The 20,541-nt window shown below is 47.9% G+C and overlaps 1 protein-coding gene across 1 annotated transcript in view; it reads left to right on the top strand.

Moving 5' to 3' along the window:
* Positions 1 to 20,541, top strand: part of WDR11 (WD repeat domain 11) — a 635,868-nt gene that overhangs the window by 157,444 nt on the left and 457,883 nt on the right. The window contains exon 7 of the mRNA XM_086922941.1: positions 6,295 to 6,409. Within this exon, the coding sequence (XP_086779067.1) occupies positions 6,295 to 6,409 (115 nt within the window). The remainder of the gene's footprint in view (positions 1 to 6,294; positions 6,410 to 20,541) is intronic.

Consider the following 20,541-nt stretch of genomic DNA (forward strand, 5'->3'; position numbering starts at 1 on the left):
AATTCGTGCTATGTAAATACCACCTGCATACATACCCTTTGGGCCAAAGGCTTTGGGTCTGCGGTACTGGCGCTACTCCTTTCTTCTGGGCATTTCTCTGGTACTGTTGTCAGGTAGGGTACAGGGGTGCGCAGTTGAATCTTCCGCCTTGTTTTGGTGAAAATTCTGTTTGGGATGCTACCAATCTGTCATGAGTTTTGTTGTGTGTCTCAGGATGCACTTCCTGTTTGCCAGTGGGTCGGCTGGTTGGTTTACTCCTGGTATACTATCAGTGAAAGATATCCTCCAAATGACACGCCATCTTAAACTGGATACTGGGCTGTACGATGATGACACTCTTTGCTATGAATGTCCAAACTAGCTGTGGTTTAGTATGAAACGACTACTTTGTTAACTATCATCCTAGACTACTGGACGTTCATGCAGTGGCTGCAAACCCTGCAAGAAGGCCAGGGGTCTTTGCACGCAGTGGCCTCCTCCTTCTTTTCTGTGCTCTACTCCCTCACTTCTTAGCTCTGGAAACCTGTCTTACTTTCAGATCCCTCTTGGCTCACCCCTTTCTAGGTTAGGGAAACCTCTCATCCCTCTCTCATTACATTGTGGAACGTGGCATTCCCTCTCTTCGCGTAGGTGCTGATGTCCGGCGAGTTTTTAAAGCAGGTTAGCAGTTGGGAGGTGAAGCATTTGGAAGGCAAAGACCTCTGAAGAACACTGCCTTCCACCAAAGTTGTGCAAGGCCGGGTGTTTGCTTTTCCTTAAATTATCTACATGTTGTTGCTCCCTTATATCTTGGCATGCTGAAAAACAAAGTCCACACAGTGGGATTTCTAGTACCCATCCCCATATGGAGACACTGTCTTTCTTTCTAGGTCTCGCCTGTGCTTGCGAGTGCGTTGTTTACCGTACAGGGCTTAGAGCCCGCCTTTGCTTGCCATTCCTTGGCATCGTTGTCACTCTTCTGTGCCACATCCTAACTGACCATCATTTGCTCGATGCCACTTCCGTGTAATTCTTTGGCGCATAGACCAAGCACAGACTGGGTTGATTTAATTAGTGGTAGTCCGCTGCTCACGATGTGACTAAGATGCTATTTCTTTCACGGCTGCCAGCTTGCCCCGTCCCCTTTACCCCTAACCCTAGGATATTTGTTGCTCCCTTGCCTACTAGCCCCTCCTTATGTAAAATATGTTTATTTGTAAATCAGTTTTCAGCAAAGCAAAGGCCAGGGCCTGCAGATCCCTGCCTGGCCAAGACCGAGCCACAGCATATGCCCAAGATAACAGCAGAATTACACCACTCACAGTCACTGAAGAGGAAGGTGTTTCCTGGTCTCACTGATTCAGACACTCTAAACACATTATTCAAAGTCAGGGCAGGCAAGGCTTTAAAACCTATAGTTTAGACTGGCTGGCTTATTTACAGTGTAAGCTAAAAATATGCAAGGCTAAAACTTGCATGACCTCCGCAGTGAAAACACACGTCCTATCTCTTGGATATCATGACGCAAGTTATACAGAGCAGCAGACTAGTGCATATTTACTTGTTGGAGGACACTGGACAAGAGACAAAAGCACGCCTTCCTGGCGGGTCTGGTACTAATGCATGCTTCCTCCCTGATTCAAATGTGACCTTGTGCCCATCGGTCTCTAACACAAACCTGCAGGCCAGTCCAGTAACTTAACCGTAGACACAAGCGATAAGCACAAGATCACAGTGGGTAAGGGAGATGAGCAGGCATCCCACGATGCGACTGTAATGAGCGTGCATATCACCCCTATGGTATGCTGCCACCCAGGAAAGAAGTAGCACTGAATCTGTATGAGGAGGGCCTATTGGAAAAGTCAGGTTTACATATTCCAAACCACGCAGTTCGTGCACCCCCGTAGGCCAGCTGCTCTTGCACAGATTCATTGTAGATATAAATACAATATATTTTGTGATTTTGCTCCTCAACAACTGTATAAAAACATCCATACATAGGAATGTAAACTCTAAAATGCTGTGTGCAAATCTGACATTAAGCCCGGTTATTCTTTAGGCACTAATGGGGCCCTAGTCTTCTCTTCCACGGAGCACAGACCACGTCCCAGGGACGCTTGGGACTGCCGCATTCTTAATGCCAAATGCAACCTAAAGCCGTTTTCATCAATCAATTACTCAGCAATAAATGTATGTTTAAACAAATCCCAGCCACTGACGCAGTGAACGCAATGCAGTGTTATCAAGTGAGAAAACTACGCTGTTGCTGCAGAGGGGGACCAGAAAGAGAACATCAAACGGGCCTTCTTTTCTCTAGGGGTTAGAGCAAAACAGTACTTCTGAAAATACGAAATGTAGACGTTCCCGTTTTGTGTTGAATCAATTTCTTGGTAATAAGAGGAAAACGACAGATTGAAAGGAACTGTAGAAGCAGAGCCTGGCACTTGCTGCCTTTCCGCTGTAATTGCAGCCCCCCTAATTCAAATCGCACTTAAAGAGCTCCTCTGCTCCATGAATGTTATTTCTTTAAAGGAGCCATCCACTCAATAACTTTACAATGTCTCCCGAAACGTATCTGCCATTATCAGAGAAAGGAATATTCTGGAACCGTGTAGTAAAGAAACAAGACCAGAAGGGATGCTCTAAATCCAAGTTTATGTATTGCCCAGGCCACAATGACTGTTATTGGTGACAGTTACCGATGCAGGTCCAGGTAACCAGAAATGCTTATTTTCTCTACACCTTCTTATGTACAGTCTGAGCCTGCCACTCCACTTCAGGCTAACTGAATGGATGTTGTGGGCATAGAGAATACCTCGAGCAGGCCTATTCATCCGTCCCGAGTTGTCGGGTTATAGCTAACCAACTTTTCATATAACCGAATACACAGATGGCAAATTCCTTTCTGAACAGGTATTTGTTAAATAGTTTACTTGTTTAATTAAAATTATTACAATACATAAAAAGCAAACTACTCTCTAGTGATGTTTGAGAGAGTTATCAGCTTAGTACATTGATGCAAAGATTACTTATCTGACAGTACAAATACTGGTAATTGCTCAGCTTCTAATAGAGACACAGTATGTACAGTGGCACAGCCCTGGCCACCAAAGTCCACCTAGGCTGGGCCTGGTAGGACCCTTTGGTCCAAACCCCAGAGGGGACTTCCGATCTATACACATATTTTTAGGTCTCGCCTCCACAGCGCATGCGCTGTGCGATGGTAGGGTTTGGAGCCTGCCCAGTGCGTACCATTCATTGGCATCATTGCCACTCTACTATGGTGCCTCCTGATTGGCCGGCATATGCTGTTTGTCACTTCAGTTTCATTCTGCGGTGCACGGAGCAAGCACAACTTGATTTGATTTAATTAGTGTGCGTTCCCTGCTTGTGATGTGACTGAGGTACTATTTCTTTCTCTGCCGCCACCTTGCTCCTTCTTTACCCTCAACTCCATAATATATGTTGCTTTTCTCGATCACTTACCCCTCCTTGTCTAAAACGCATTTATTTGTAAATCAGTCCTTGCAGAAGCGTTGTACATACTAACAAGCTCCTCTATCGGATCAAAGGCATCAGATGCTCATGTAGATCGTAGGTTGAGATAATTGGTAAACTATTGTATTGGATTAGAATTGAATTCATATAGCACTTACTTACCCCAATGAGGCTTTGAAGTGCTATTGGGCAATTAATCAGCAACTTGGACAGATTTCCATACCACACAATGCCACTCCACGCCACAGAATACCACTCCAGTCAACACCAAACAATACCATTCCACACCACTCTACTTTACGCTAGCCAACTCAGCCCACTTGACGCCAGACCACTCGATGCCAGACCACTGCACAACACTCCACTCTACCCCACACCACTCTACTCTTTGCCATGGCACAGCACTCCACTCTACACCGCTCTACTCCACGCCACTCTACCCACTCCACGCCACTCTACCCTACACCACTCTACCCATATCCATTCCACTCTGCCACTCCACGCCATTCCACTTTATGCCCCTCTATGCCCCTCTTCTCTACTCTGTGCCACTCTAAGCCACTTCACTGAACGCTACTCTGTGCCTACCCACTCCATTCTAACCCACTCCACAGCACAAACTTTTAGCTAGGCTGCTGTACAAATTGGCTAAACAACATTGGCAAAACAAATAGCTCTTCCATAGGCGAGATCTGTTGTCTTTATCAATGGTTGTTTCAAGTCGTAATTTAGTTTTTTTAAAAATCGAACCATATCCCCCCCCCCCCCCCTTCCATTTTCTTTTCTTCAGTCTGTTCTCTCCATTTGTTGTCTGAATATTTCCATTTAGGTCTTGGTAGCTAGGTGCTTCTTCATTCCACGGTTTTGATTGGTTGCCTGGACTCCTCCTTGACGAAGTACTTTTGTGGCCGCAGCGCTCTTAATAAAAGTGCCTGAGTGTTAGATGAACGATGTGCTTTGCCTCCATGCACTAAGACAGGGGGAGGCCATGAGACCCGGTGAGACCCTGAGACCGGGTGAGGCCCCGAGACCGGGTGAGGCCCTGAGACCGGGGGAGGCCCTGAGACCGGGGGAGGCACTGAGACCGGTGACCGGGGGAGGCACTGAGACCGGGGGAGGCACTGAGACCGGGGGAGGCACTGTGACCGGGGGAGGCACTGTGATCGGTTGAGGCCCTGAGACCGGGTGAGGCCCTGAGACCGGGTGAGGCCCTGAGACCGGGTGAGGCCCTGAGACAGTCTTTTGCTTTCCTGCTGCGTTTTGCGGTTTTGATTGGTTGCCTGGACTCCTCCTTTACGAAGTACTTTTGTGGCCGCAGCGCTCTTAATAAAAGTGCCTGAGTGTTGGATGAACGATGTGCTTTGCCTCCATGCACTAAGACAGGGGGAGGCCATGAGACCCGGTGAGACCCTGAGACCGGATGAGGCCCCGAGACCGGGTGAGGCCCCGAGACCGGGTGAGGCCCCGAGACCGGGGGAGGCCCCGAGACCGGGGGAGGCCCCGAGACCGGGGGAGGCCCCGAGACCGGGGGAGGCCCTGAGACCGGGGGAGGCACTGTGACCGGGCGAGACCCTGAGACCGGGTGAGGCCCTGAGACAGTCTTTTGCTTTCCTGCTGCGTTGTGCGTTTTTGATTGGTTGCCTGGACTCCTCCTTTACGAAGTACTTTTGTGGCCGCAGCGCTCCTAATGAAAGTGCCTGAGTTTGAAATGAAGGATGTGCTTTGCCTCCATGCACTAAGACAGGGTGAGGCACTAAGACAGGGTGAGGCACTAAGACAGGGTGAGGCCCTAAGACAGGGTGAGGCACTAAGACAGGGTGAGGCCCTAAGACAGGGTGAGACCCTGAGACAGGGTGAGACCCTGAGACAGGGTGAGGCCCTGGGACAGGGTGAGGCACTGAGACCGGGGGAGGCACTGAGACAGGGTGAGGCCCCGAGACAGGGTGAGGCCCCGAGACAGGGTGAGGCCCCGAGACAGGGTGAGGCCCGAGACAGGGTGAGGCCCTGAGACAGGGTGAGCCCCTGTGACAGGGTGAGCCCCTGTGACAGGGTGAGCCCCTGTGACAGGGTGAGCCCCTGTGACAGGGTGAGCCCCTGAGACCGGGGAGGCACTGAGGCAAGGTGAGGCACTGAGGCATGGTGAGGCGGGAAACATCCTTTACAAAGTAAGTGGTACAACGCGGTACCGTTACGACGCAGCTTTAACAACGAAAGTCGTTACAACGACTTTCGCTGGAGGGCGCTCTAGGATAGGGGATAGTTTAATTTACTATCCAACACCTTCCCTACTATCCACGGGGACTGGTGTTGGAATAGTAAATTAAACTATTCACTATCAGCGCCCCCCCAACGCAAGTCGTTGTAACGACTTGCGTTGTTAAAACTGCGTCGTAAAGGGACGCGTTGTAATGGTACGCGTTGTACCGTCATACATCCGGTGAGGCACTGAGGCAAGGTGAGGCACTGAGGCAAGGTGAGCCACTGATTCAGGGGGAGGCACTGTGACCGGGTTAGGCACTGTGACCGGGTGAGGCACTGATACAGGGGGATGCACTGTGACCGGGTGAGGCACTGTGACAGGGTGAGGCACTGATACAGGGGGATGCACTGTGACCGGGTGAGGCACTGTGACAGGGTGAGGCACTGATACAGGGGGATGCACTGTGACCGGGTGAGGCACTGTGACCGGGTGAGGCCCTGAGACCGGGTGAGGCCCCGAGACCGGGTGAGCCCCCCCTGAGACAGTCTTTTGCTTTCCTGCTGCGATGTGCGTGTGTTCAGAGACACCTGACCGCTCTTTATTGCTCTTCTCTTCAGGTGATGCCATGCTTCCAGCGCGACGCCATGTTCTGCTTGCACGAGAATGGCTGCATTACTTTCCGTGTCTCCAGATCGAGCGGCGGCATGGCGGGACCTACCAGTGAAGACCCCGGTAAGCTAATGCCAAGAGTCCCTAAACTATTTACGCCATTCAGAAAGGGCAAAAATGCAGCTGTGATATCTGTCGCCCTCAGACAAGAGATGGAATGATTTTTACGGCGGGGGCCTAATTCAGAGCTTTCATCTGTAATCAGGTGTGACTTGCTGTGAAATTTCCAGCAATAAATCACATGGTCTTGTAGTGTGCGACACATTGAAATAGCGTTGTGGATTTTGCTCTACAGATTTCAGGGTTAGTCTCAGCATTCAAGTTAATCCTCTTTTTGAATTACTCGTTACAGATCAATAATGAAATCCTCAACGCGTTTTACAAGCGTCAGTTCTGCCTAATGCATTTTTGTGAATGATAAATTCCTGATGTCTATTTAAATGAAGACTCGCCAATATTTTTTGAAAAGGTCATTATTGGAATTACGTACACTTTACATATACAAAGCACCCCTCATGTATGTAAACCGTCCCTCTTAAAGGTTGTTCTTCATCCCTTTTCATTCCCATGGAAGGGTTGCCTGATCAGCCCTCATTGTTCAAATCATCAGCCCTTGTGCACCTTTTGTGCACATATGATCCCACTGATCCCTTCATTATACACAGTGGAACCTTGTCGGAGCCTCTTTTAGAGAGCCATAGGACAAGCACGAGCTACTGGGCCCATCCGAGGTGTTTGAGGCCTTTTACTTCCAGTGTCCCAGGCCCCAATTTACTATGTGTCCTGAGCAACTGGAACAAGTACCCTTTCAGTGATTGGCTCTCAATAGTAGTATAGGCCCACCAGCCCAAGGCTTCTTGGGGGGAGGAGGGCGGAGGGGAGAGGTGCAGGGTGTGAACACAAGCTCTCGGCTCAAAATACATTTCATAGCAACAATAAATTATTTTCCAGTCAAATACTTATTTTTATGAATAAAGTTTTCATATATGAACACAAAGTAAACAAGCATTTGCAATGCAATAGGTCTCGTATTTGCGAGAGTTTGTTATTGGCATTGTAAATGCCAATGCCTTTTATTGATCTGTTTTGATAATTTACACATAAATAAAAGGCATTGTCATTTAGAATGCCAGTAGTTCAAACTCTTGTAAATGCGAGACCTATTTCATTTCAAAGAATTGGCCGCCATTGTCCCAGGCTGCTTGAAAATTAAAGCACGCATGGTGCGCTGAATGTTGCAGGAAAGCATGTCGTGCCTGCAGTAGGAGAAACTCATTAAAGGAAATAGTGCTTACAGACATACAGTGCTTAAGACATACAATGAAACAACAGAAGTAACACGGCCAGTCCTCATAGGAGGTTACAAATGAAGACGAGGAGGTACTAAGGAGGGACTATGAAGCCTTTTAACGAATCAGAAGCCAGCATTTACAAATGACAATGACACAAGCCAATGAAAAATATGGGCGGATAGTCGGCTGAGCTTCAAATCCATACTCGAATACTGCATACCTCGCAGAGCAGTGCATGCGCTGCCCAGGCTCGACCTTAAAATGGCATATACCAATAATTCACAGTGTCCTCCTGAGGTCAGTACTCTAGTGTTAAGGAGGCAGGTCCATGAGTCCCACTTCCTTCTCCTTGTGGGCAGTGGTTATTCCACATTCACGTTAGGCAACATTCAGTGTAGGTTCCAGAAGAGGTTTGAGTTTTAGGAGTCCCACTTCGACTCTTCTAAAGTTCAAAGTGTTCCAGTGCCCACGGCGCTGCGAGGAAGAACAAGTTCGCCTGGGCCCTTCAGCCCTGTGATCAGTCTTAACCGCTCCAGCTGACATGCTGGAGTTATCCCTGCTAACATTGGAGTCTAGTCTGAACTTTGACACCTACCAGAGTCCCCGGAAGTATTCCATGCTTGGATATCTTAGAAGTCTGCAGCAACTGGCGGTGGTGAGTAGCACCCTTGGTTTTGCAGGGGCAGTAGTTGGTTGTCCACAGCCCTCCCTCCGATGATGCAGTATGTTCTTCTGATCTTTCCTACATGTTGTGGGATTCTTGGGTTCCGATGCTTCAGTCGGGGCTCAGGTACTCGCAGGTCTTGACTGCGGTCTTTCTGCTCGCATTCAGTGAAACCAGGCGACAACCCTTGCTATTCATGGCTGCCCTCCCATGTCATAAAAGGTCGCCGACTTTCCCTGTACACTGGCTGTGGCCCGATCAGCATAACAGTAAAGCACTCTTCACGCTGGCCTTCTTGGCAAACGGGGTCACCGACTTTACTCCGCATATAGGCTACAGCCCTATCAGCATTGCAGTAATGGACTGTTTAAGGCGGCCCCGTTTGCCATACGGAGTCACCGACTTTAACCTGCACACAGGCCATAGCCAGATCAGTGCAGCAGTGGTTTACTTCATGGCAACTCACCTCTGGCGCCCTGATGGCCCACATGAGTCTGCACCTGAGCGATGCCCCGATCAGTGCAACAGGCACTTCCTCTCACTTCACTGCAGGGATCCACTCTTCAGGATTCCCCACTGGACCTTGCTACCTCCAAGTGCTCTCCTCTTCCTCTCAAGTGATACTGGTCTTTAGGACTTATGCATCCTTTCTTATGAAAGGGATGCCACTTTTTTCGTATTGTGTAGTCAATCACATTCTCTTTGTTCTTTTTTCCACCTCATTCATTCTACATTTGTTGGATCCACAGTACTCCATTTACTTCTGTATTGATAGGACCAAGGATTACCATGTTGCTGATCAACTGTTTGTTGGGTTTGCTGGTGAAAGGAAAGGTGGTTCAAATACGGACCTTATTACTATAGGTTGACTTCTGCATCAAAGGGTCTTATGGGCTTATTCCACCAGGATTAAAACTGATACTACTGTCTCTATATTGACACCAGAAGCGACACCTCAGTGAAATCAATCTATGGAATTTGTTTCACAGAGATTTCTCTCATAAAATGTTTTATAGTACAGTGATTAGGGAAGGTCACCTCCCAATAAGTCAAGTTGAAACCTCAGGTTTTAAGCCCTGTCATGACACTAATGGCCAAATGTACATTTTGAGCCCCCATGACGTCTGTCTGTAGTGCCTAGAGTTAATTTTCGCATAAGCTCCGAGCAAGTACAATGATTCAGGCTAAAATGTGTCCAGATGACCCCACCTGCGGGCCCCATATGTAGTTATTTGTACAGTACAGGGTTCAAGCGGTGGGCAGGGGACTCTCTTGTAAACAACAATCAACCAAAAGTACCACAGTACCCTAGAGTTGAGGAACAACCCAAGGTCGTGCAGCACATGTGGTCTCATTCAGCCCAAAAGGCATAAGACTGCAAGAGCAAGCTTTTTATGGTCCACGCTCCTGATGAGCATCACACTCGACACCAGTTGCCCTCCAAGTCGAGGTCTCCATGCAAGTCATGGCCCTGTCCTTCATCGAAGTCCCCCAGGACAAAAGAAAGCCACAAAAAAAGGAGCTCATAGATTACTCCCCTCCCCCCAACCCTCCCTTTTCTAACATAGCTGACTCTTAGCCCTACGGAATACAAGTGGCATGGACACCTCCCCTGAAACCGAAATGGAGTGTCTCTTATGACCAGTGGCCCCCATGAAATTATCTTCTAATCATGCTGTCCTCAGAAAGATAGCTAACATGCTGAAGTTGCCCCTTCCAACAATGGAGTCTAGGGTGAACATTCTGACAGAAGTCTTCCAGCCATCTGCATCCTCTTCGAAGCCCCTGCTGTGTTTCAGTGAGGCACTGGTGGAGCCAGCAAAGGTCACCTGGGTGATACCCACATTAGCCCTAGCTATGAATCACCTGATAGCTAGGAGATAAATGTCAGCTCCCAAAGACCTTTTCTGTCAGTTCACCCTTCTCCAGATATCCAGGTGGTACAGGCCTCGTCCCACACTATTGAAAACTCAGTGGCCACAGTCCTGGGCTCAACGGTGACCTTACAAAGGCAAGCATGGATCAGATCATTGAAGGTTTCCTGAGATGTGCAAGCCAAACTTATGGATGTGCATATTGATGGGATGCGTCTCTGTTAGAAATGCGATGTCTGGCTGGCTAAGGCTTGCGCCAAAGTCAGGCAGAAACCACCACTCTAGTCAGGGCAAGGGAGTCACACGCCAAGATAACCCCTGCTCACCCCCTTGGTAGCTTGGCACGAGCAGACAGGCTTATCCCGGAGGCAGTGTGTAAAGCGTTTGCGCGCGCACCCAGCAACAACACCCAAGGCCCACCACAAAGGAAACTCCACACAAGGGTATATATAAAAAATAATCTTTGTATTATACCACAAACGTTAGATAATAAACATATACTTTACAAGGTGCCATGGGCAGAATTTATAGGGGATATATGTACAGGACAGGGCCACATGGACCACTGTCAGGAATAATCACTTTTAGAATTAGCACGTAGAACATATCATACTGTAGTACCAAAACAGCACATATAGCACACAACCCGAACTCACTGGTAACAGGTAAGTACTACCTACGCAACCCTAACCACCTTAGGAGAATGCCACGCAGGGAACCAGGACCTCTCTAGTAACACCTGTACTAAAAAGAACAACCACCTAAGTATCACAATACATTTAGGGGTATAGGCATGAACACATTACACATGATGCATCACAACATTCAGAGGTGTAGGGAAAACACATGATGCATAAAAACACATTCAGAGGTGCAGGAAGAACAATTGCGCAGAAATCACATCAGCCACAACCTGTGACTTCTCCCCAGGCCAACTGACCTCTCTGGGGCTAGGACGCCCTGTGTATCAAATGTCAGGGCAGGCTGCAGGCAGCCGAAGAAGAAATGCGCCAGGCCTAAACGTAGCAGTTGCCCACTAAGTGCTGGGCAGCTGTGGAGATGATGTGACCAACACAGTGGAGAATCGCAGGCTCTGGCCACCAACACTCGTGGCCCCGTGAGCCTCGCTGGGCTCTAGGCCTGAACAACTGTTGCCTCGCTGGGGGGAGCGGCCCGCTGCCAGCCGGGGCCGCTCTATCACCCAAAATGCCCCCTGAGCCTTGTGGGCTTTAACTAACAAAAATGTGCCCACTGGGGGAGCGTCGTGGGCTCTGAAACATTAAGGACTGCGGGACAACATGGGAGCGGTCCGCTTTCAGCCGGGCCCGCTCTACCATCCAAAAAATGCCCCCAAGCTCGTTGGAGTCCCCCCTCTGGGGACTCGAAATCAGCAAATGCCCGGTGCAGGTGGAGCTTCGGGCTGTAACTACAATAATGCCCCCTTGATCGTTTTTGGAGCCTTGACAGGCTCTGAAGACTAAAAATGCTGCCCCAGAACGATGGAGCGGCCCTCCGCCATCCGGGGCCACTCTAGAACAATTGCTGAGCCCCCAGACGCTCACACTCACCGGGCTGCTGTGGCAGTGGCTCCTCGTCGTTCCTGCGCTGCTCCTCTCCACCCGGTACACAGGAGAGCTCCCGCTCCTCGGGGCTCTCCCTCTGCACTTCGCCCGGCCCCTCTTCTGGGTCCAGGGCTTCCCTCGAGGCTGCGTCCTGTGGAGGCAGGGTGGGCTCCCGTCCTCCTGCTCCTTCTCCGGGGCCTCTACTTCACCGGTGACTCTCGCGGCGCGATGCAGGAGCGCTTGGTGGGCTCCCGTCTGTTTCCTGTTGTCCCGTAGTCCCGCCCCCGGCCTGCCTGACTTCCTGGTTGCGGGCCGGGTGGCGATTTCCTCAATGCGGCGGCAATACGGGGTAGGCTCCTGTGAGACACTAAGTCCCTAGCGGGGTGGGCACCCGCTAGGGGTTTTGGACGGCAGAAGTGGCGGCAGAACTACGGCAATGAGTGGGGTGGGCACCTGCGTCGGTAATTACGGGCAGGGGCTCCCCAGGCAGCCTCTCTGTGCGGCAGGCCCCCAGCAGGCCTTGCCCAGCACGGTGGTTAGGGAACAGGGTCCCAGGTTAAAGGAATGAAGGCAGGGGGGGCAAATTCAGCGCTCTCCTGCGCTTAGGCCCCTAAAGTCCAGCAACAAGTCCTTCAGGAGGTTGGGGGCGGGGGCAAGGCTGGGCCCAGGGGCCAGCTCACAGGGTCCTCCTAGGCAGGGAGGAAATCCCCAGTGGCGGTCCTCCTGGCGCCTAGTAGCAGCAGCCCCCCTCAAGAAAAGGATCCAGGAAGAGAACATTTTGTGAGGGGACACAGCCCCTTTTTATACAGTAACATTTCTTTGTGTGCATGGTGGGGGGAAAACCAGTTGCAGCTGGTTTTGGAGCACTGTGATGTGCTCAGCCACCTTTCCTATTCACAGGCTAGGGTCATTAGACGCACCACAGGGTGCAGAGCCAGCATTGTGTGGGGAAAGCCCACCCCTATTCAGGCCCCAGGTGCAGCCCTCCCTCACATCAGCATGCTAATCTCCCCACTCACCACCGGGGCAGACCCATCCAGACTCCTGGAGCCAGGCTCACCAGCCAGCTCCAGCCAATCACATGCCAGCACACTCACTGCACACGTACACCCATGTCTAGAAGTGGCACTTCCACACTAGACACATTCACGTCTCACACATCATTGTGCAGCATTCAATCTCACGAGTCTGCCCATACCAAACTCAAACCTGCACTCCCCACACATCAGGAACTAACCTGGTCACATACATTCCCCATGCATTCCTATGGGGGGGCAGGCCAACCTCACTACATGCATGCACTTTACCCTGGGACACAGGGAAAAAGTGAGCCAAGCCAGAAATCACGAATGCCAGGTCACCATCAAAAGCAAAAAGTTCAGGGGTGAACCAGCCAAAGAGGCCCGGGACCAACAGTCTCTACAAAGGCAAGGCTGATGCTATCTTGGAGAGATTTAAGGTGGGCAGAGAAACGTCATATCTTTAGATTTGCAATCACCTATCTGGTACTACTGACAGTTTCAAACGTTTTGTGTATTCTTCAGCCAAACTCAGCCCGCTTAGCCACAAAATCAGCTGCTTCACTACTTAAAAGACAATGTAAGGGGTCACCAGGCCCAGCAGCCCTCCTCCTCCTCTTCTTAATACACACCAGCTGGAAAGCTGCTTTATGTTCCCCATGAAGGAGTAGTACAGGCCATGGAAGGACTGGTATCTTCATTTCTACAGGTGTGGAAGTCCTTCACATTGTAGAAAGGAGGTATGCCCCTCCACAGTTCCTCCCCTTAAGTCCCTTCATTCAGAATACCACCTCCGGATCTTGCAGCAGGAGGTGGCAGTACAGTGGAGTTGTTTCCAGAGCAGTAAACTGGGCGGGGGTCCTGTTGGCGCTCGAAGCAGAAGACTGAATGTTGTCCCTTGACTTAAAGGACTCGCATATCAACATATTAAGAAGCAGGAAGAAGTAGGTTCTCGCTTTGTCTGTCAAGAAGTGTTCAGACTCTTAGCTTTGGCACACCAACATGGGATCTTGGTGGGCATCAACTCTCTGAACACCAGGGCTGACGATCTCAGTTGGCGTCATCTTGCTGACCACTAGTGGCATCTCGACCTGGAGCAAGTACAGATTATTTTTGTCTTGTGGGACATCCCACAGGAGGACTTCTTTGTCACTCACCACAATGACCATTGCCCACAGTTCTGTTTCCTCCTGTATCTGCTGCAGGAAGCCTTGGGGGCACCTTTTGCTTGAGGTGGAAATTTTGACTTCATTTTTCCTTATTGCTCATATGCTAGATTCCTCGAGTTCTGAAGCAGATTCGTGAGGACTGCGCCCAACCCATTGTAATCACTCTGGACTGGCCAAGAAGGGGGTGGTATGCAAACATTCCGAGTAACTCCCTGTGACCTCTGCTTCACCTCATTAGTCACAAAATTCCCTTGGAACCTTATTTTATGTTTCACAGCTCATTAGTCTCACATCCACACATATATGTACGGCTCAACAGGTTATGTTTTAATCATTTATTTTAACATTTTATTTATTTAGTGATTCAGCAAATGTTGCTCTGTACGTATAACTTATTCATATCGGCATAGGCCTTTATCTTCTGTATTCACAATTCAGATCAATACGAAAGACTCTCTAGTACTGTTTTAAAGCCTTACATTCAATCTACATTCATACCCCATCATTGATGCATTCATAATACTATTCATCCATACCTACATCCACTAAAACATTATCACAAAGCTATAATAGCAAAGGTCTTGAGCATTTACAACATGTTTGTACAGTGTTCCAACATTTAACAATTGTTCTTTTATCTAGATTCTGATATAATGGAAAAAATATCAATTTTTACATCCTATCGTGGCTTATTTATCGTCACTTGTACAATGGTTAGAAATACATTTCTTTACTATTGTGGCTTAAGTTAATTCTTTTCAACGCAAGTTTTTGGCGGTGAACGTCTTCCTTAGGAATGCCACAATTCTAGCCCCCTCTCTATCACACATGACCTGCAAAACAACAATATAGTCCGTCCGGAGCCTCACATATTAAATCATTTTCATAGTTACATCACTCTGCATAGTGTACTAAAGAACCACCATATGCAATAATTACTTCACCTGAGCAAGATTTTTTCCTTTAGTATGGGGAAATTAAGGTGTCACCTTATGTCCCGAACAAAAGCACCCGTGTTCACTACTAAAACAAATCTCATTTTGAGTAAAGCCCTATTCTGTGTTGTGGCTTCAGTCAGATCCTTCTGATATGCTTCTTCAAATGTGTTGGCTACCATTGATCTACCATAGGAGGTACAGAATAGAAGTAAATGGATGGCCAGCGCAAGGTTCATAAATGTGCTTCACAGCACAATATAAAAAACTGGGGACTGGCAAGAAGTGGGGGCTGCAAAAATAATATAATGCCGAATCAGTAATGTAAACTGCTAAGTATCCTTTAACTGCCATGGCAAGAAATTAACCCTAGGTAGCATAATACCTATGGAGATTATCCAGTGTTGGGGAGAGGAGTTGGCCTAATGGCTAGGGCGGTCGACCTCGGAGCTGGGGAACCAGGTCCGCGTCTCTGCATGGATGCGCAACATCCTGTGATTCTGGGCAAATCACTTAATTTCCCCGTGCCTAACAAAAATTAATGTGTCCTCATATAACGCAAATGGTGTTCGTGTAAAGCACTGTGATACCCGATACCTTCGGGTCAAGTTTGCGCTATATAAAACTCCTTAAAAGAGAAAGAAAAATCAAACTTAATTTCCCAAATTCTTTCTGACAATAGTCATTTGTCTCCAGTGGATGTTAGGCGATTCAATTAGTGCTTTTCCCCTTACATCCGTGCTGGCCTGGACGTTGGCAGTTCCCGAGCCTCACCGCCACTGCTATCCCCAGGAGACGAACCCAGAACATGCTGCTGGGGAAACTACAATCCCCAGCATCCTTAGCGCTTCCTAACACTCAGAAAACAGAGATGCCGGCCCGCTGCGCGTGATGCGCACGGCCCATCCACACCCGTCGGAGCCCGGAGGAGGTAGGGCTGGGCCCCCATTAACTCCCTGCGTCTGTTTCAAGGTACGGTCATTGTCTGTTTTCTGTGCTGCAAATCTGGTAAAACGTGAGAGTCTCGCAGAGAAAACGGGCGGAGGGACTATAGCAACATTGGACGTGTTTTTGTCCGGAGCAGCAAGCGTCCTCACTCACGAAATCGAACTTACTGAGATGTGCCTATCAATGGAACCCTTCCTTTTAATCTGGGGTCACATCTAGAGAGTGTCAATGAGGTTGTTCCACACATCCGGTCACCACAACTGATAACATCTTGCGACCTTCTACCTGGCCAATGAGAACTCTTCCCAGCCATTATAGCCCCACTATTTACAACGAGGAGGGAGCTGGAACCCGCACCCTCCATTATATCTCCAAAGGACCCCATCTGTGAAACCCCAACAGAGCCACGTAGGGCTGGTTGGACTTCAAACGAAAACAAACTAAAATACTTGTGTTCCCAAACCCAAAGGCCCACAACTTAAGGTGGTTACATTGAGTCCTACTACACCAGCAATGCCATCAACTGTATATACCTTGCTTTCACATGTAGTTCTGGATGATGCACTAATGGCAGAAGTAAGTAAAAGAATGGCCATCATATTCAATCCTATTGTAACCAAGCTGACACAGATCAAACAGCGACTAGCCTGATTAGAGACACAGAATCCACCTGTCCCATTCCGAAGGGAGTCCTTAAGCGCTCCTTCCGCATTTGCACCCACAAAGAAGTCTTTGTTTACTTCTGCAAGGATAGGGGTCTGTCTGCTCCACTGATCCGATCATTCCATCTATCTCTGTCACCTGGGCCCCATGGTGTTTCCAACAGCCACCACCCACTCTAATACACACCTGGAGGCTCCAATTCCCCAAGGAACGGATAAAAGGGACGCATTATATCCGGTACCAACAGTGCCGGGGCAAACCAGAGCGGTCTTCCAGACCGAATCTACGTCACAGTTAATGGTCAAATGTCTCCACTGGTTCTCGTATAACATTAAGGACTCTGTAATGAGGAGCCATCAGCTGGCCAATAAAATTATCATGGCTAGGAGAGTAGGTTGTGTGGGCAGCTCAATTAAATCTGTTACTGGAGATTACATGGTGATAAATGTCAATAATAAATATGTGGGACACTCTCTCCTAAGCAATCGGCCTAGATTCTCTCCTAGGAGTTCACAGATTATCCCTTTACCACTGGAGCATTTTTATTAACAGGGTGCAATGACAGGTACAGGTTACATGGCGAGGAGGATGCCATGTCAATCCTTGCTGAGGTATATGAAGGACCCCAATACTACTCTGGGGATAAGGTTGCACAACAGATTTACAGCTCTCTCAAATTTGTAATCCTGCGATTGACTACCATCATCCACTCTTTCACCTGCAGAGAGAGCAGTTATATCAGTTAGCCCAGTGCCTGGATTGCAGGAGACCTCCTTAATCCCCGTACTCTTGAGTGCAGCAGATAAAACAGGAATAGTCTAGCATCTTGGAATGTGGCTGGAATAGCCTGAAAGATAGGCAATGTCCATTGGCATAATCTTTGGTAATCGTTGGAGATTATTTATTTTCAGGAAGCATGGGCCAAGGACCCAGTTTTCTTCCCAGGGTTTTGCATTTCCCATACACCTGCAGTACCTTCAGCGTCAGGAAGAGCGAAGGGGGGATTAATAACTTTAACCTCCAATACTATACCTCTACAAGTAAGGCAGGATGGCTCTCCAAAAAGCCAATTCCAGCTTTCTCCAACTTGAGCATAGAAAGGAAGAAACTTGTCTCTTAATTAATTATTATAACAACGAATTTGGGAGAAACATGAAGTCAGTGGCACAAGAACTAGCTAGTGAACTAGGTAAAATCACCGTACACATAAAGAAGGGCCCTGTAAACATCATTTGGGTGGGGGATTTCTACATTCATCTCTGTAAGCACAATGAGGCTATGGTGTGTGGCCTGGATGACCCTCAGGGTAACCCCCTTCCACATTTTACGCTTACCAAATATGGTGATACCCTCAACAGACTCCTACATACTTAAAATCTGGGAATAATTAATGACATAAAAGTAGGCCAGATAGGAAAAACATTCAGGCGGGGTAATCAAGAGTCAATGATTGATTTTTATCTTAGTTTCCTCCACGTTAACTGGGAAAGAGGCCCACACAGATAACCTATTCACCTGTTATAGCGATCATGCTATCCTACTTATCCATCTAAGTATCTTGTGTAAGGCGAAAGAACACCAACAGGTAGTGGATAACATGACGCTTACTAGAAAAATATCAATATTTATAGAATTTGCAAATGTGACACCTATAGCATTATTTAACATTTTTTGTGTCATTTGTAATAAAGCTTGAAACATCGAGAGAACATATTTGAACAAGTGATGCTGTGGTGGTGCTGAGTGATGCTGTGTTTGCGCTGAATGATGCTGTGGCTACGCTGAGTGATGCTGTAGTTGCGCTGAGTGATGCTGTGGTTGCGCTGAGTGATGCTGTGGTTGCGCTGAGTGATGCTGTGGTTGCGCTGAGTGATGCTGTGGTTGCGCTGAGTGATGCTGTGGTTGCGCTGAGTGATGCTGTGGTTGCGCTGAGTGATGCTGTGGTTGTGCTGAGTGATGATGTGGTTGCGCTGAGTGATGCTGTGGTTACGCTGAGTGATGCTGTGGTTGCGCTGAGTGATGCTGTGGTTACGCTGAGTGATGCTGTGGTTACGCTGAGTGATGCTGTGGTTGCGCTGATTGATGCTGTGGTTGCATTCTGCCCCAAAAAAACATCCTGTCAAAAAAAAAAAAAAACACGGTTTTCCGCATTGCAGACACTTAGGAAACAAGTATAGTGTATTTCAACACCATGCTATGTGAAATATTCCTTACCAGGAGCTGCCACAATAATAAACCAATGTTCCAAAGGAGTAGTTAAGCACGACCCTGCAAATGTAATATGTAAATGTAAAAGCATTCTGGAAATTGTACAGCATTCACGTCTGGTCAGAAGGCCTGGTTCTAGTAATCTTCTTAATGAGTTGCATATCCTTCTATTTGAAATAATTTACTATCCTCTATGTGGCAGTTTTGAAAATAAAGTCTGTTAGGGATATCCTAAAGGAAAACATTTAGTTGACTTAATTTGCAGCGTGACTTCCGTTTCAAAAGTGGCTGTAAGCACCAGAGCAAAGAAAGAAACGCTGAAGCTGTTGCTGTGGAAATCCATGTTTGGTCTTCAAAATGCAAGAGTGCCTTGAATCATTTGTAATGAAGACGTTAGTGTGTGGGGAGATCAAGGGAGAAGGGTTGGGTCGTTCCAGCTAATGGCAGAGTATACATTTGACATTTATGGAGGACATACTGGTCTGAGGCAATTTCTGTCTACTTGTGCAAGTATTCCCTCAACTCGGATGCTGTTGCACTTCATAAATCAAGCAGCCTGATCCAGATGGAAAAAAGATTAAAAGTGTGCTAGCTGCAGCTGACAGATAACTCCTGACTGGCTCACTCTGCAAGTTGAACATACACATTGCAATGTTTAAAGAGGGAGTCATGGGCGACTGTTTCGACGATTAGAGCCCCAGCAATGCCAATGTTTGTGACAGAAAGTTTGTACCGAGTGTGTCAATACAAGAACTGCAGCTGTGGCCCAGCTTTAATGGAAATGCTCTAATGAACTATTGGCTTGTCACGATGACGTGAAGAATCACGTTTATATATAAGCGAATTACAGAGTTGAGAGAGCAAAAGGACGGACTTCAAAGAGCAAACCGAGAGGATGAAACAGTAGTCAAAGAAGGAGGACCAGTGTTAAACTCTAAATCGCCAATAGAGTGTCAAAAACATGAAGGAAGGACCATAGAGAGCTCCCGATTTGAAACAAAACTTTTTTTCCAAACATGGGAGTAACCAAGCCGGTGGCTATATGTATGCAGTGTTCATCTCGAAACAGAAGCGGATGAAGTCAGAATAGAATAAGAAACAAGCTGTCGGCATTGCTGGGGTGGGGGGGAGGGGCAGACGGGGAGAAACAACCTTTGATGTCTTTTTATTTATTTATGCAATTTTATATAGCGCGGACTTTACCCGAAGGTGTCAGAGCGCTTCACAATAGGACCAGTAATCATACAAGATTAAACAATTACAAATGAACAAGTTACAAAAGCAAACGTTAAGTTACATGGATCAAAAGTGACAATAGTGAGCAACCAAAATACATGAGGTAGCAATCGGTACATTACAGGATAAATTTGCAGCGTGACTTCCGTTTCAAAAGTGGCTGCAAGCACCAGAGCAAAGAAAGAAATGCTGAAGCTGTTGCTGTGGAAATCCATGTTTGTAGAAGCGAGGCACGGCCTGCGGCCGTGAATAAGTGGCAAATGCTGCTGGCAGGGGGAAGCCTGTGGGGAAATGCGCGTGCTTGTTCAGTCACGTGATTGTCGTTTATCGTGAACTGTTGGAAATCCGCCTGAGAGGAGAAAAGTACTGGTTCAGCGACATTAAGACTCACCCCTTTTTCTATTTCTGCGAAATAGAAAAGGGGCGAGCCATAAAAATGGCTATCAATTAACATAGGCACAGGCTCAGAAGCTAAATCTGGTTCCTGAAATATTAGCTTGGGTAAGGGATGAAATCATACACTGCCTGGATGAGGGGTTCCTCTCCGGTATTAGTCACCCAGTTTAGAACCCTTCTAATGAAATTAAAAGTGGCTCTTACTCGCTCGAATCCGTCAAACACTATG

Source organism: Lissotriton vulgaris, chromosome 5 (assembly GCF_964263255.1).
Source record: "Lissotriton vulgaris chromosome 5, aLisVul1.2, whole genome shotgun sequence".
Taxonomy (NCBI): Eukaryota; Metazoa; Chordata; class Amphibia; order Caudata; family Salamandridae; genus Lissotriton; species Lissotriton vulgaris.